Source organism: Uranotaenia lowii, chromosome 2 (genome assembly GCF_029784155.1).
Source record: "Uranotaenia lowii strain MFRU-FL chromosome 2, ASM2978415v1, whole genome shotgun sequence".
Taxonomy (NCBI): domain Eukaryota; kingdom Metazoa; phylum Arthropoda; class Insecta; order Diptera; family Culicidae; genus Uranotaenia; species Uranotaenia lowii.
In genome coordinates this window covers 7,403,081-7,421,496 of record NC_073692.1, presented here as the reverse complement: position 1 = coordinate 7,421,496, position 18,416 = coordinate 7,403,081, and the positions used below count along the sequence as shown (strand labels likewise).

The 18,416-nt window shown below is 32.8% G+C and overlaps 2 protein-coding genes across 11 annotated transcripts in view; both read left to right on the top strand.

Moving 5' to 3' along the window:
* LOC129749972 (cadherin-related tumor suppressor) overlaps positions 1-18,416 on the top strand; it is a 339,347-nt gene that overhangs the window by 131,700 nt on the left and 189,231 nt on the right. The gene's annotated exons all lie outside the window — the stretch shown is intronic.
* On the top strand, positions 14,923-15,554 carry LOC129749975 (uncharacterized). Its single transcript, XM_055745141.1, has 2 exons — positions 14,923-15,153; positions 15,231-15,554. Exons 1-2 carry the CDS (start codon positions 14,956-14,958, stop codon positions 15,465-15,467), a joined length of 435 nt encoding a protein of 144 aa, XP_055601116.1. The 5' UTR covers positions 14,923-14,955; the 3' UTR covers positions 15,468-15,554.

The window sequence follows — 18,416 nt, the reverse complement described above, 5'->3', positions numbered from 1 at the left end:
AGATGCGTTGAGATTTTTGTGCACCCAAACTTTGCTCAACATATTATGTTGATTGTATCATCCTGTGAAGAGATATTAACGATTCAATCATTATTTAGAATAACAATTTGGGAAATTTTTAAACCATGTACCTATTATTGAACCTAGAACTAAAATCTTAAAAAGTTTTTTTTTCGAAAAAAAAAAGTCAGGTCCAAAGCAGGATCACTCACTCTAGATGATTTAAGGAAATGATCAGAAGGCCATATGCCAAATTTAAGCTAAATCTGAAGGAATCTGAAGCTAAATCTGAAGGAAAAATGAAAGGGATCCTGAGGTATTGTGTTCTGAAGAAGCATAAAAAATTGGTAAAAAATAATTTGAAAAACAAATTAATTTGAATGAATTGCACGAAAGCTTGTATGCGACAAAATTGCACGTTATATTATTGCACAAAATCTATGATTCAAGTAATTTCAATTAAAAACATTCAATTAAGTCAATGATGCAAAAATGGATATAACTCCCATCTTCCACAATTTGTTTTTTGGTCTTGTAATCTTTCGGATATTCGAGAAATTTTTCTAAAATTTCCATAAAATACTTCCATCTTTATTTATTTCCCTTTTGGGTTTTTTCTTAGAAATTTTGGAATTGTAATTGGAAATTTGTAAAAATAAGATAACAGCTTCTTCTGACATCATTAAAGAAAGTTATTGAATAATGGATATTGAAGATTTTGATTCATTCAACAACTTTGTTGCAGACTGTGAAATGATTTAACTTACGTTTTTAAAAATATCAAAGATTCAATTTAATTTGATTTTTCTTTTAAAATTTCGTAAAAATTCCCGTTTTTGCTGGTTAAAAAAATCAAAAAGGAAACTTCCATAACATTTGTTCCCAGAATGGAAAATACTCGCAGTCTTTGGGAAAGTAGATCATTGAGTCAATTAGTACCTATTTTTATTTTTCAGTTTTGTCAAAAAAGTACACAAATTGAATAACTATTTTTTTTAACTATTTTTAAACGTTTTCTCGAAAACTAGAACTGACAAAAAACTAATTGAATATTTGGGTTTAGCGCTCCTGAATAAGTCAAAATAAGAGCTGACATTCCTTGCACCTAGGAAAGGAGTGTATTTCGTTGTCTTGTGTTATGTGTTATGCTATTTTTAGAAATTTCATTCGTAAAACATGCAAAACATTGATTAAATTGATTTATTTACCTCAAAATCAGCATCCACATCACCAAAGTCATTTGATTCCCATGATTCAGCCTTAGAAAGCCTATTCTAGAGGTTTCTAAATTAAATAAATAAAATTTATGAGATCTGAAAAAAAATCTAGAATCATAATTGTAAACTGTAACATTGACAAATCTGGTAAAAAATCTGTGAAATTAGTAATGAATTTTTCACCATCCGAAAACTTTGCTCAACATCGCAATTGAATGATTTCACAAGGAACTTAAATTTTTTTAAGAATCAACTTTTAAAGGGAAAAAAATGAGTCTTCATGACCAATTTTAAATAAATTGTGTAAAAAAATTCGAAAATGGGCACAGAAAAAAAATCGCTATGGGTAAGCTCCATGAAACTTTCAAATTTATGTGATGATAAAAAAAACCATTGCATCGGTTCGGATAATAAAGAGTTATTCTCAAAACCGGGTCAAATCGTTTTACGAATTTAAAAAAGAATTTCAAAGGGAAGCAAATGATGTTTCCTTTATGTTAATAAAGAATATTCGCTAAATATTTCAAATAAACTAAAACATTTAAATTATTGAAAAATAATCAAGGTTTAGCAATGAACCTATTGAATTTTGGCTGGTTAAATCACCTTAAATTTAAAAAAAATTATACGAGTACATGAATTCGTTTTATTTGTGCTTTCTCAGTTTTGTTTCTGTCAAAAAATTGTCGTTGTAAAAAAATTATGTAAAGCTGAAACTTTTATCACCTTTATTTTATTTTGATGAGGCCCGCCGAAAGAGTTACAAATTAAAAGTAGCCCGTTGCTTCAAAAGGTTGCTTACATCTGATCTAAGTCTTTTTTGTAAATATTTCGATTTTCAATCAGGTTTAACTATTAAGTCGAATTTGATAAATTAAGTAAAAAATATTACATATTGAGATTTTTCCAAGGTTTGAATCGTAAATTGTTCTTCACAGGATGATACATACAACATATTTTGTTCAGAAAAGTTTGAGAGCACAAAAATCCTTATCTTTTAAATTACACGCTAGGTTCACATTTTGGTCAGATAAATAAAAAAATCATGTATAAAAAAAATTTTTTTTAAGGAAATAGCTTGCTAATTTTGAGTTTTGATACAAATTTGGACCATTTATTAGTTTTTACGTGTAGTCTCTAATCCAAACAAAATTTAAAAATATAAAATATATAAACTTTATAAAAATTTAAGAAACCAAATTTTTTTTAACTCTATTGGGTTTTTTTCCACTGGTTAAAAAGCGCAACGAATTTTAGTGATCCTTAATCCAAGTTCAAAGAGCTGAAAATGATATCTTATATGAAATCACTTGGAAAATTCTTAGTTGTTTCAGTTGGCATAATTGAATTGATCCTTATTTTGATTGCACTCTCCTTTTGCGCGTGATAAGTTATCAGAATTTCCTTATTCACCAGCTTTGATTCGAGCTTAGGATTAGCATCATTGTCTTTTTTCTATGTTTAATTTACAAATCATTGATCAGCATTTGAAACCTGAAATTTTATACGTGTTCTCAATGAAATATTAAATCTAATTTTTATTAAAAGAAAATAGATTTAGCTGGTTTGGTATGAAGTTTTTTTTTAAACAATTTCAAAGGAATAACCCTTTCTAATCCGACCATGACTCAAACTAATTCAATCTTACTCATCACTAGTATGACGCAAAATTTTGAATTGAGACATTCACTTCAAATAAATTTAAATTCAAAGATTTAGTTGTAAATAAAAAAAGATAAGACATTTTTTTGTTAGCCCATTGGAAATGTTGATTCGTATAAAACAAATTGTTATCTGCCTGAATGACAAGTTTGTATTTGCGCAAAAATCCGAAAGCTGAATGAATTGTGTCGATAGCCAGATGTTGAGTCCAACCCGTGGAGATTGCAAATCTTTAATTGAAATCTTGCCGGCATCATCCGCAAGGAGTGAAAGTAGGTACTATGTGTTGTCCATCATAATGCAATGTTCCGGTCTCCGAGGCCCCGCCAAGATCTAAGCCGACAAGAATTAGCGCGGGTGGGAGATACATCTCCAAGAAGAAAAAAAAAGTTCCTTTTCTAGTTTTTTGTTGCTATTTTCTGTTGCCCGTCGCTAAAAGCACTTGAAAGTAACTCTCAAGTTTGGAACAGTTTAGAAACGTCGGATGGACGATTTTTTCCTCTTCTTTCGTTTCGTCATCACTTCCATGTTGATTTTTTCCTGCCTTTGACTCCCCTAATGTTCGACACTACATCTTTCTATTGAAGGTTTTTATGCTAACTCTTCAAGCATGTTAAAGTCTGCCTTTAAAACCGAACCTCGACCTGAGTGACGGACAAGCAAATTTTCCACTTTACTCTCGCTTCTTCCGTCGCGTCTTCGTCGTTTTGTTTCCCCCCACAATGATCTCGGCAACAAAACACATTTCTTTCGGTTCATCCAACAACAACAGCCACCACCACAAGGCCCAAAATAGATTAGAGGGGAAGGAATAGGCTTTAATTTCATTATACATTTATATTTTTTCTTCTGATGTTGGCTGCGTTTGTTGGGGTCGACGTTGTTGTGGGGCCGTCTTCGTCATTGGCGAGACATTTCTCGGGTTGTTCCGAGCTTCTTACCCCACACTCTTGAGGAGTTCGTCCGGCTCTTGTGAGTTGTGGTGTTGTGGTGGACGCACGATGAAGCCTGAAGACGTTCGGTTGTTGCCCACCATGACTGTCATTAGTTCTTCTCTCTTACCTACCTATCTATCTACCTGCCCATATGAACTTTCTTCCCGTTTCGTTGATTGAGTATTGTTATGGGGATAGTTTTTCGACTTTGATTGGTTTTATGGTAATTTAGGATTTTTGTTTGGAAAGTCCACAATTTAATGTTGAGGAATAGCGCGCAGCCAGTGCATAAGCATGGTAACAATCTTGAGAAGAAAAAGCGAGAAAAATTAAAAATAGTATTTAAGAAGAAAGGTAGAAAAATTCAACAAATTGTTTCTCAAAACTTAAAAGACTGTTTTACTAACTTCTTCAAATACTAAAAAAAATACTAGAGAATTTGTTTTCCAATTCGCCCGGATTTTAAACGGATTTCTTCTCTTCATTTAGCAAATCAAATAAAAAATCCAAACGCCTCCAAAACGGAATTTTTCTAGCAATGTTTATAAAAATAATTATGAAATGTTATTGGAAGCCTGAAATACGATTCAAAATCTGTCGATGAGTTTTGGTGAAAAAAAATTTTTTGTTCAATTTTTTTTTCTTGATTTGTGTTGAGTAACTTCTGGGTCTTCAGAAAATTTTCCCGGATATCAGCCGGATTTATTATCGTAACTTTTGAAATCAAATGCCCGGATTTTGCCAGGTTATTATATAAAAAGGGCCGGTTTGTCCGGCCCGGATACGTGCTGGAAAAATTCTGGCAACCTTAATTTAAACACATAGATAAGGTTGCCAGAATTTTTTCAGCACGTACCCGGGCCGGATAATTCCAGGCTATTTTACCTGGCAATATCTGGCAAAATCCGGGCATTTGATTCCGAAATGTCGACCAAAAATCCAGGCAATATCAGGGAAAATTTGGTTAAAACCCAGGAATTACTCAACAAAAGTTATGAAAAACAACTCGATTTTCTTTATCATCAGCAATTTTTAAATCGTTTTTAAGGCTTGCAGAAAACTTTTCATAATAATTTTAATAAAACTTGCTCAAAACATTTCGTTTTGGACGCATAAATAAAAAAATTTCAAAACAATTTGTTTTTTTTGTTGTTTGTTTTAGTCAATAAAGTGAATAAATCCGGACAAAAACCGGGCATTTTTTTAATGAAATCCGGGCAACCAAAACAGACCGGACTTTTTTCAAATTTTGAATTAAATATCTTGGCAAATCCGGATCAAACCGGGTAATCTGGCAACCTTATAAAAAGGATAAAAAAAATGACAGGAAACGCCGAAATCCGGTATTCTAACCGCTGGATAAAATCGTACAAATTTAGTATTTAGTTACTGAAATTGTCGTGTTCAATTTTGTTCAATTATTTGGGAATGCCGAAATGAGAACGAAGGCTTGCAAGTTTACATCTTCATTTGCTACTGCCTCGAAAAGATCTGACAAGACTCCAGTCACCTACTTATGTATTACTATATTCTAGCTCCTAAAATATCCCAAGGCTTTTATTTAGGGATGACTTTTTTTATCATACCTAAGTAAAAATCCCAATAATTTCGACATGTTTATTGAAAATAAGTTTATGGAGCTATTTATCTATTACAAACCTATAGGATCTTAATTAAACTTGAATTTTCCTCGAAGAGATTCCATTTCCGTACACCTTTCGAGAATATGATGGCAAGGATCTTACAAATGCTAAATCTACACCCTAAAAAAGTGTACTTTACAGGGTAACGGACTTATTTTGGACCAAGGGACTTATTTTAGAAAGCAATTAACCATGACAAAATTTAGTGCTATATATTAAGTGCATGGACTCCAACTAAAATTGTTGAAAAAATTTAAGATTAGTTAATTTATTAGAGAGCAAGACAAGGTGGTCCAAAATAAGTCGGCGGCAAAGACATAAAAACATCAACTGGAGCCAAAAATTGTGTTTGTCCAAACCATTTTTCATTGTTTACATTATTTACACTTTCATTGGAGAAACCCGTAGAAGTACTGCATAAATTTAGGGCTAAAAGTCACAGAAAATGTCATCGCTAAATAGATCTCTTGGTAATGTTTTTCATACAATTTTTTAAAGAATTGACTGTAAATTTCCTTTTTGAAAAAAAATTAAGATATTTGTCACAGTATTACAAAAAAATGTAAACCAAATGTAAACTTAGCTTAAAATACGATCTTTTCTTCATGAGAAATCTACCATAGATTAGGTAATGTAAAAGTTTTTTATACATTACCACTCGATAGAGACAACATTTCTAAAACCCTGTACAACTTGCGATTTTTTTATCAAAAACATCACCGACTTAATTCAACAAAAGAAACCCGAAAAATTATATCCAGCAATGATCAAAATGGTTGTGAACTTTCTATAAATTGCATTATTATAAAGCTCCTTTCAAATAATGTAAGTTTTAAGTTCTCTTGAAATTTTACATGACATTTATAAAGTTGAATATGAGAAATGTTTTATTTTTGATTTTCCAAAAGCTAATAATAATAACTGTTATGTATTCAAATTTTGACAAACTAAGAAGAATTCAATTCAGCCACAGCAGATTCTATAACATTTTTGTTTAATGTGAAGAAAATATTTCTGGGTTTGTGATATAGCTCAGTTGGCAAGTCAGTTGCCTTCTGAGCCGGTATCTGCGAATTCGAGCCCAATAGTGAACATCGAAAACCCAATAGTGAACATCGAAAACCTGATGTACCTGATAAGATGTTCAATAATCGCCCGCTAACTGCAAAGTTTACATAAAGTCTAGAATGCCATGAAGATGGTATAACGAATATCGAAACAAAAAAAAAATAAATATTTTAAAATCAAAAACTTATGTTTGATTAGCTGGAACCTCTTAAAGTATATTTCTTATACAATAATTAGGAGAAAGCGATGTATTATTTATTGCAGGGTAAGCATTTCAGATTCCCCGGATTTTTTTTGGACATGCCCAGGTTTTTCAAAGTAAAATGGACAAGAAAAGCAATAAACGGTTGCCAGAATATGGTTAAAAAAGTCCGTATTTTTCTGGGTATATTCACTTAAAAAAACAGGAAATTCAAATTCTGCTCAGTTGTTTTAAACTAGGTGTTACCCAGGTTTACCCAAGCTTAATCTAAATTATTGTTCTCGGGAGTTTGAAAACGATCTGAAAGCTACTGGCGTTTTCGGTGAATAATAATATCTCAAGGTGTTCCTTATTAATTTTTTTTTCGAGTAATCATTGGATTCTGCCTGGATTTTGTGTTGAAAAATTCAAAATCAAATGTCTAGATTTTGTTTAAAAAATGTCCTGATTTGATCAGCCCGTTTACATGCAGAAAATATTTGGAAATATTCATTCTAGGGGGCCTTCTTCACTTACAGTGAAACTATTCGAGATAATGTTGAAGGTATTATAATTCCATTTTTGCTGGTTTTGTTTTCTGTGATTTCTAGAACTTTAAGTAGTATGAAAATAGTAAAGCTAAACTTGTTTTCCCTAGGCAATAGTCCCCCTTAATCCGGTGTCGACGGTAAATAATATTTTCAACATGATTTGGAGATAAAATTAGGAACAATAATTTTTTAACTGCTTTAAATTGTGAGATATTTTACCAAAACATTCTTTTCCACAATAATTGTGAAATTTAACTTTGAAAACGAATCCAGGAGATTCTGGCTTTAAGATTTCGCTAGAAATCCAGAAAAAAAACCTTGAATTTCATTGATCCTTTTGCCCCTGGATGTATGCACCAACTTGAACATTTCTATAAAAAGGTGTGTAATTTAAAAGATGTTAACGGGGGTTGGATGGAAAGTAAATGTAAAAAAAAACCTGTAAAGCAAAAAATAGCCGTTTTAAAATTGATGGTAATAAATTCTTGCTACTTTTTTTTTTAATTTCTGGGATTTTGTTTTTCAAGGTCCACAATCAAGGTTGCCAAAAAAAAAATCTGTGTTTTTAGAAAGAAAATTCTGATTTTCTGTGATTTTACATAAAAATTCTGTGATAGTTTCCTGAGACGCTATTCCCCATAATTTCATATAAAATTCATGATAAATTGGGTTTTTCGAAACTTTTTGTTGGTAAAAATCAATTAACATTACTAATCTTATCATGCTTTTCAAATTAAAAGTTAGAAATCTAAGTTTTATATTGGCCAAAAATATTATTTATTTGGAAATTCATTAAAAGTTCAAAAATTCTGTGAATTTTGAGAATATTTCAAAATTCTGTGTTCTGTGACACAGATTCTGTGATGGAAATTTGCTCAAAATTCTGTGTAATTATAGATTTTTCTGTGATTTCGGCAAACTTGTCCACAATATGCACCACTTATTGATAATCGTGGGCTAAATGATCCAGATCCTTTTCATTTTACGTAAAATGAGGATTGCACTGGTTTAGGTTTACAATTTCTGTTTAAATCGCATTGAAGCTTTCACGGATTTCTCCTCGTGTATATTCAAATATCCATGTACCGGAGGTATTTAGATTTTCCTCAAAATATAAAATTTGGTTGATTTTTACGATACATGTATTTTTTAAGTTTTTAAAATACTTTATTTTTCGAGCTATATTCGAGTGATGTTGTAAATATAATGACCATATTCGGATTTTTGAGTTCTATTATTAATTGACATGTTTATGTCAAAAATTAAAAATTTAACTCCACCTTTAGGATACATCAAGCCATTTAAATTTATTTGAAAAATTAAAAATGATGTAATAAAATAAAATTATTTTCTAAATAAAAAGTTTTTCATCGTTTTGGGTCAGAAAGTGCATTACACAAACAGATTTCCACAAAACAACATACAACATAGGAAAATGTATTAGAGATATGTCACACATCCTCTTCAACTGTTGAGTTAAATCTTTGTTTATTAACTTAAGGGGGGGGTAGGGTCTAACGGGTATAAAAAAACACTATTTTCACGATTTTTTTCTAGAGCTATCGTTCAAACAAATGTATTCAAATTTTTTGCATTATACAAAGCATTGTTAAAAGAACATTTAGTAATTTTTTCGTAGAACAATATTGAAAAATGAGCCGGTGACGGAGCATTTTCGAGGATGCCTTTTAGAAAACAGGATTTGCGGTGGACACTGTATCTCAGCACAGAATCATCTGAATTCAAAAAATCAGAGCAAAATATTTACAAAAGATGTTTTTCTGGACCCCAACGTTTTTATTTAACTTAAAAATATTTTTATGAAACTTTTGTGGCTGTTTGAAGTAAAAACTACGATTTTTCACTTAAAAATCCGCCATTTTTCACCTATAAAATCTCCCCAAAGTAAAAAAATCAAAAAAGAAAAACGTTGGGGTCTGGTATTTTATATGTAGAAACTATGTTCCAAATTTGAAAAGAATCGGATAAGTAGTTTTCAAATGACGATGTCCACGGACTTTAAAAATGGGCTTTCGAGAAAAACGCGTTTGAAGTTTCTGCTCTTGCTTTCTTGCAGTATTAGATAGGAGGAGATAAAGGCCTATAACTTCTACAGTTTTGCTTCAATTGACTTGAAAATTTGACACAACATTCTTGAAATGTTTTACAATAAGAAAATAAAAAAATAAAAAAATCGATTTTTTGAAAGTGTTAGACCCTACCCCCCCCCCCCCCCCCCCCCTTAAGAAATTAAGAATACTATTTGATTTGGATCTGTGATAACTTTCATAAACAGAAAACAACGTCTTCAACCTTGAATGGATCTGAGTTTTTCTTGAAAGTTCCCTCTTGGTTAATTTGAAATGCCACTTCAAGATTGGTGTGCACCATCTTTTTATGAGGGTAACATGCAAATTATCCAGTTATATTTCACTGTGCTTGTTTGTGTTTGTGGTGAATTGTTGAATTGTTTTGTTTATAATTCACAACGAGATCATTAGCTGTCCGTTGGCCAGCTTAAAAGTGCGCACATTTTTTTTCACTCACTCTCCCACAGACTGGGCCACAGTAAAACCTCCACCAATCGATGGACCGAGCGCGATCGATCGACGGTTTGGGGGAATTGAATTTTCTATTGTCGATCCAAATGGCAAACCAATTACTCCCGCAAGCATCTCTTATGCTGCAAACATGAATGGATATATGGCTGGGTAGTTTTGTTCGTAAATGAGGAGAGACAGAGGAAAATTGGCCACCGTACGAATCGAATCTTTCAATCACCGATGAGATACCTACTCGACAACAACCAACATCATTGGTGGACCCCAGCATCAGACCCCAAAAGGAGAAAGTTTTTTCGACAAACCGCAGAATTAACCGGCATCAATCTTCATTAATCTATCAGATGCACGGTATCTCACACACGTGTGTTTTTTTTTCTTATGCCGTTGAGCTTCATTTTCTCCCCACTGACTGCTTGTGGGTCGAGTTTGCTCCGGAGACTCTCGGGTTCGGAAATTTTCCCCCCTCGACAATCGTTTCGAGTTCAGGCCCAGCGTCCCGGCAGCGAGATAATCGCGCGCGCGTAAGAAAAAAGGGGAAAATTATAAATAAATTATCAGAACTTCTGGTATTACGGAAACATGAAAAAGGGCGGAGCAGAGTGTATGTTTGCTTGCTGCTGTTGGATTCTCCGGTTGGTTGGTTGTGGTTTGTTCCAGCACTGGTTGAGACCCAAGACCAAGTGACCAAGTGCCGTCCAAGCTGAGTAGGAATGCAAAAGGAACAGGGAAGAACCCCGAACAAGAAACAGAAAGGAGACTTCTGTTGAGTAAGTAGAACCCGAATCGTCCAACGACTTCTTTCGATAGGGACGAACGATGTCGTCGTAGGCTCTCGATTCTCTCGTTCGTCGTCATTCGACATCTACACCGGGTGATTATCTTAGGGTGGCCAATCAAAAGGCATTGCATTCAATCATTGTTATTACTGGCTTTGATTTATATTTGCGATTTCTTCCATCTTCATGTGGACATAAGGAATCGTCGGTGTCGTCAGTTTGCATTCCGAATGTTTTGGAAGAAATCAATAATTATTGAATCTCGTCTTTATTCTAATGTTAATGAATTTTAAAGGCAGCTTGACGGGTTTCTCATCTGTTTTTTGCCTTTCTTTCAGAAAGGTATAGTTATCGGTCGATTTTGGAGATCATTAATTATGGGTCTTAGATATACCTTTATAGGTACCTATCGAATCAGCTCGTCGAGTTCAGACGATGTCTGTGTATTTGTGTGTATTGGTGTGATTTTTTGTAAACTTTTTTGCACGTTTTTGCGAAACTGGGCAGTACAATAAAAATGATTTTTAGCTTAAAAAATTTGATTTTTTTTCTTCTTCGTCCTATAAAAGAAAGAAAAAAAAACAAAATAGTTTGAAAAATAAATTTTCATAGTAATTATCATCAAATCATCACTCCAAAAAACGTGTCAATTTGGCTTGCTAGCCACAACCAGCAATCACTAAAATCAAGATTATCGTGTCTATGACGTCATATTATACGTGACGTCATAGATACACGCATGCTATCTCAAAGTATGGATCTGTCTATGTGTGGAAGGGAGAACAGACAGGCTTCACTCCCACTCAGGTTTGATGTCATCGTGACAGAAACCGTGTGGGAGGAAGACCGCAGTTTAAATTTTCCCGACCAATGGTTGTAATTTTTTCATTGTAATGGTTCAGTTCGAAACCGAACCATATCAAAAATTTTGGAACCAAAGTTCCAAAATATAAAGTTAAAAATGGTTTTCACCAAGGGGTACGACCCCGAAATCAGTGAAGTCGTTGATGAGTACGTCATGCCCACACTGCATGGTACGAAAGTGATTGTTACTTCGAGATTCTCCCAACATTATATTCAGGTTGCTCTGTGAAGGACAAAACGACGAAGGGGCGCGTGTGGGAGAACGAAGCACACCATATCAATTTCTTCACACGCTCATTTTCATTTACCATTTTAATGGTTACTTAATTAATTATTTAATATTTTTGCTTTTGAATGAATTATCGGAAAAACTGCAATCATAATGGTAGTTCTCATGAAAAAAATATAATAAGGTTTAAAAAGTTGACATTGAGATATTTTTTTATATTGTAATTTTTAATTTTATATTCGTCTTCTTGATTGATTTTGATCGGTATGGTTTTTTTTATGATCGATATAATTATGCGTTGAGACCAGTCCGACATATCATTTACCAAATTGAAAATTTCAAATATTATTATAAAAGGCGCTTGGGATCAGAGGGGTACAAGTGCCTAAATGATAGATTCGAGAAAACGCGCTTCAAAGTTGTACAGGTGCTCAATTTTTCATATATTTTTCGAATTCGAGCAATTTTTATTCAATCAAAAAAGTGTTCAAAAAAAATTATAAAAAATTTAAGTTTTGCACCAGATGTACATTGAAACATAAAAAAACCGTTGGTTATACTTAACTCAAAATTGATGATTTTGGCACTTGCACCCCTATGATCCTGAAGGATTCATATATACAAATTTGAAAATATATTTTACCGATCATTGGACTCTATGTTAGAATCAAAGATATTATTTTCTTGCTGTCTTGACTCGATAGGTTATCCAGAGCAAAAGTTGAAGTATTTGAAACACATGGTTGGGAACCTTTTTTGCCTTTCTTTCAGAAAGGTATAGTTATCGGTCGATTTGGGAGATCATTAATTATGGGTCTAAGATATACCTTTATAGGTACCTATCGAATCAGCTCGTCGAGTTCAGACGATGTCTGTGTATTTGTGTGTATTGGTGTGATTTTTTGTAAACTTTTTTGCACATTTTTGCAAAACTGGGCAGTACAATTAAAATGATTTTTAGCTTAAAAAAATTGATTTTTTTTCTTCTTCGTCCTATAAAAGAAAGAAAAAAAACAAAATGGTTTGAAAATTAAATTTTCTTAGTAATTAGCATCAAATCATCACTCCAAAAAACGTGTCAATTTGGCTTGCTAGCCACAACCAGCAATCACTAAAATCAAGATTATCGTATATATGACGTCAAATTATACATCGCTATGTATAGTGGAAGGCTCCACCTCCCACTCAGGATGTCTTCATGACGACAAAACGAGCGGGAGGAAGGAGTAGGAGAGAAAAATGAAATTTCTGTTTCAATTTTAGATTTTGTACCAATTCAGTGTTAACCGAATCGGTTTCAAAAATTTTAGAGCCGAAGCTCCAAAACCATATTATGGTAATAAGGATTTTCATAAAGGGGTACGACCCCGAACTAAGCATGCAAACCGATGGGCCTAGAGCCCTACATCGCATTCTTCTGCAGCGATGGATGGCTTCAATACTACAACGCAAGCGGGAATCTGTCAGATAATTTTGTAGTAAGTTTGGAAAAGGGCGAACGCGCCAAATGTAAACAAACCTAGTAGAACATTTCATAAGGGCGAAACTATCAGTTAGCTCGGAACAAAAAAAAACGCTTTTGAAATTTCGGGACATCTAATCAAATCCTATTTTAAAAATCGACGCTATCTATTGGCCCTACCCGAATAAAAAAATAACCCCATTTTAAATAGGCGTAATTTCACGTTCCAACTTGTTCCAACGAAAATGCATCAACAAAAAGTTTTACCCAATTTAATTTTATCAACTGTTTTAAAGATTAAAGAGATTTTTTGTACAGACGCGTTAATTCAAGCTGTTGAATTCTTTGGATTAAAGTATTTCTGATTTTGAACTTGATTTTAAAAAAAATCGGGTCCAATTGTGAGTATCAGAATTCAGATTAAAATCCAAAATCTGAGATTTGAGATATTTTTGACAATCAGGACACTTCAGTGCATTTTGAAAACAAATTTTCAAAAATCAGGACAATTCGAAAGTTTTAGAAAAATCAGGACAACCTCTCGAAAGTCAGGACAAGTCCTAAAAAATCAGGACACCTGGCACCTCTGACGTGCATTACAATTGTTCAGTTGTTGTTGTTGTTTCTCTTGTGCTCAGAGGTTCCAGGTAACCTGATTTATCAGGATTTGTCCTGATTTTCGAGAGACCGTTCTAATTTTTTTAAAACTCTCGAGTTGTCCTGATTTTTAAAAATTGGTGCCTAAATGTCCTGAATTGTTCTGGTTATTTTGAAAACCTCTATAATTTAATCGAATTTGTAGTTAAACTATGAGAAAATCTAATAAATCTGTTATAAAATAGTTAAACCCTTTCAACAGATGGTAATCTTCCCCAAGTAACATTTTTAGTTTTTTAAGAATCTAGAAGGGTACTTTTCAACTTCGTTATAAAACAACGTTAAGTTATATAAACTTCAATAAAACATCTAAAACACTAATAAGTGTTAAAGGGCCCACAAAGGTTTGAAAATTGAATTTTATAAAATAGAATATTCTGACTCAACTTAAAATTTATTTTATCTTTTTCTTGTGTGAAGACCAAAAATGACTGTGGAATCAATTATAATAATCGACCTTTTATCACAATTCTACATGGAAAAAGTTTATGCGCTTCCAATTTTACCGATCAATTTTACATAAAACTGGCAAATAAAACGCGCTCCACTTAAATTCTAAGTAATAATAGAGCTATTTAGTAAATATGTAAGTATTCAATAAACCCAATTTGTCTGAATATATAAAAATTCTGGTCCCCCAATATTTGTTTTTTATATTGTAATCTTTACTTTATATACATGTTCTTAATTGATTTTGATCGGAATGTTTTTTTTACCCAAATATGAGTGTAAATAAATTACCTCTTTGTACTTCATTCTTGACACTAAATTGAAATATTATCTATCAATTGTAAAAGTTCGCATATTTTAAAATATCTATTCAAACCTTTTAACAAATAGATAACCAATTTTATTCTCAAGAATTTTTTTTTAAAGTTATGACCATATAAAGAAAACAAATTGATTTTAAAAAAATTAATGATTCTGAAAATCATTACGAGTACCCAAACAACAGAACAACTGGCACCGCTGCTTGTAAGCAAGAAATCGGAATGTCAGATAGAGAATCAAAACCAAAACAAACATTCAAGTTTATGCCATATTCGTTTTCATCCTGGTGGTGCACCGGTAGTGCACCAAGTGCTGTCAAAACGTTTTTTTTATATGAAGATGACAGCAGTTGGTGCACAACCATCTTTCCACCAGATGAAAACGAATATGGCATTAGTTTTTCGGATTGGCTGTTGTGCGCGTTTTCTGCCCGTTCATTGGGAAGCAGCAAGAACATTTGGCCTTATCATCGGACGCACGGCTAGGACCACCTTCTACACAAGCATCAGCACTTCCTCTTTTGCCATTAGCAACATGTATCTGGATCATGGACCAGCGAGCGGTAGCAACAAGGTATCTATATTTATTTGTCACACTCACAATAATTGATTTAATTCGTATTCGTTTTTCTGTTTTACTTTTTGTTGCAGAACATATTCGGTACTTCGACCAACATAGCTGAAGAAGCTAATTTTCGCTTTATCTTGGGAAAGCACCGGAAATGCGTTCAGAGCTTGGTGATGGTATCACACCTGCCCAAACATCTCAGCGACTCACTTAACTCTTCTGCCGGAAATGGTTGTATTGGCCCTATAGTCGCTGGAGGAGGAACCTTTTCGATTCCATCCAGTATTATAATTTCAAAATTGACTGGACAGGGTAGGTAACGGCCTGGTACAGGAGAATAAGACGGCAGAGGAAAATTCCCAGGACAATTAGTAGACGCCAAATGACTTTGTAGGTGAAGAAACGTCAACGAACTAAAGAATGTCATAATCTTTTCCGGGTAATTAACTGATTTTTTATTGTGTGATATTCGAAAAAGTATTCAAATTGTGTCATTTTTGTCCACAGGAAAAAAAAATCCTGAGCCATCATAAGTTGGAGCAAAACAACATCGAATTTCTAACGGAATAGTGGTTTCCGCAACTAAGAAGGAAAAGTACACTTACTAAATATGTGTTACATTATTTTTTCGAATATTTTTTGTGTAAAAAAGATGATCTATCAGTTCGACCAGTACGATGATATTGGACTTTAATGTTATCAAGTTAATTTATGTTAAAAATAATTGAAAATACATTCTAATAGTTTATCAATATGTAGGGGAGAATGAGGATACTTGATCCCTGGGGATACTTGATTCCTTAGCTATATCTCGAAACTGGAATGTGTTACAAAGATCAAATGTTCTAGAAAAATGTGCCAAAATGAGCAAAATAACAATGCTTGTAGCTTAAAAATTTTTAACTAAATAATTGTTTGAGTAATTGAACTTTGTTTGAAAAATTTCACAAAATGTAACTTGAAGATCTTTTTCCATCACTTTAAAATGTTCCTTACATGGGAAAATTATGAAAAAAATATTTGTTCCAATGTATCAATCGTTCGAGCGTAAAATGAACTTCATAATGCCATATTTTCAAAGCAGTGGAAAACTCTCAACTTTTTTCAGAAAAAGTTTTCTAAAATGTTGATTATGGGTACAATTGATCCCCTAGAGTTGGGTACAATTGATCCCCCCTTTCAAACGGCATACTCTTCTTCTGAATTGATCGTTATGATTGCTGATTACGAAATTACTAATGTTTATCCAAAAACTAATATTTATCAAACAATTGACTGAAGAAAAGAGCAAAAATAATTAATTTTCTCTTAATTATAAAAAATAGCGCCTTTAAGTATGCAATGTTTATAGCGTTGAGACAAAGTTATAGAATTTTCATCTATGTCTGCTATAAATTGTGAAATGAGAACAAACATGACCAAAATAGTCAATAAACATTCTATCTTGAGGTTTTGTTTGATTTTTATACAAGGATTAGGGCTTCCTGAATAAAAGATCAAGTCTCCTTCAATAGGGGATCAAGTCTCCCCTAACTTCAGAAAAATCGCAATTTTTTTACTCCCACGAAAATGCTTCTAGTTCATCAATGGGTTCAAGTATCGATCTAATTTTTGGAGCATAGAAACTTGAAGTTACAAGCTTTCAGAAAATGTCAAAGACGGCGAGTTGCTAAAATTTTCCAAAAAGATATGGTGAAAATAAGAAAAGGGGATCAAGTATCCCCACTCTCCCCTATAACTGAAATCATAGTATTGAATAAAAACATATATTGATGAAAAATCAATTCCCAAAAACATTGTTTAATTGTTGCCCTGGCAAACACAAACCAGCAAATCATTTACTATCAGCACAATAGAATAAACGTATTTGTTATAAATTCGAATTTAATGTGGTTTTTCAATATTTAAATGCAAAGTGAATCTAGATTGATTTAAGTGAATCTAGATTGACAGTAAATTAAACAACGTTTAAAAAAACTGAACAGTATTGTTCTAATAGTCCCCACTCACCCAGGAGTACCTTACAGAACTTGAAATAAAGATTTCGAATTCAGATTTTTTTTAAATTTTTCTATTTGGTGATTTAGATTTAGTATTCAGAACCATATATTCTTTAGGTACAATGACAAAATATTCATATCACTATCCCCCTCACACTGAGCCAATTCCTTTTACTAAATTTATGGATGAGCTTTAAAAAAGGATCCTAGAATTTGATGAATTTAGTTTAAAAAAATTGGATTTTTTTCCTGTAAGTCATACCTTAAAAATAAAAATAAAAAACAAAATTGTTTAAAATTGTTCTATTCAATAGTAAATATCATGCTAACGTTGGCTACAAAAAAGGTAGCCATTTACTCAGCAGCAGTAGCCAGCAATCTCTAAATTAATTACAGAGGCGATCGAAAATTTAACAAAAATTTCATCAAACAGCCGAGATTCAATCCCACGCCATCTATCATGAAAGTTAAGTAGGCTAACACCTTGACCACTAGTAAGAGTCGAAAAAGGTGGCTCTCAAACATAAACATTTTGAAATATTCTGATAGTTAATGAACTCGTTGAATATCGGTTCGCTTATCCCACAAAAAACGTACTGGCCATCTTTTTTTAGATTGAGTTTGGTTATTTTTGCTTTCGTTTTTTTTGCCTTTCTTTCAGAAAGGTATAGTTATCGGTCGATTTGGGAGATCATTAATTACACTGGGTGACAGCCAAAAAATAGTCTGGGGTTTCTCAGATGATTTAGCCTAATTTTTGTGTCCTGAGTTAGAATATCACATTGATTTTGCTGTATCAGGTCAACTTTTTGAGATACAGCCATATGGCTATATACGCTTCAATATGCTAGTACTAGGGGTTTTGACCTGATTGAACAAAACCATGGTTTTGGCTCAGGGCGTCAATATTAGTCTAATTAAGTTGGAAAACCCTGGACTATTTTCAAAAACTCTTTTTTGTTACTCAGTGTTATGGGTCTTAGATATACCTTTATAGGTACCTATCGAATCAGTTCGTCGAGTTCAGACGATGTCTGTGTATTTGTGTGTATTGGTGTGATTTTTTGTAAACTTTTTTTTGCACGTTTTTGCGAAACTAGGCAGTACAATAAAATTGATTTTTATCTTAAAAAAATCGATTTTTTTTCTTCTTCGTCCTATAAAAGAAAAAAACACAAAATAGTTTGAAAATTAAATTTTCATAGTAATTATCATCAAATCATCACTCCAAAAAACGTGTCAATTTGGCTTGCTAGCCACAACCAGCAA

Bases quoted from the DNA above. Each gene is read 5' to 3' on its own strand.
- LOC129749975 (XM_055745141.1), top strand. From the start codon at position 14,956: ATGAAAACGAATATGGCATTAGTTTTTCGGATTGGCTGTTGTGCGCGT. The intron at 15,154-15,230 runs GTATCTATATTT...TTTTTGTTGCAG, and splicing joins CAGCGAGCGGTAGCAACAAG to AACATATTCGGTACTTCGAC.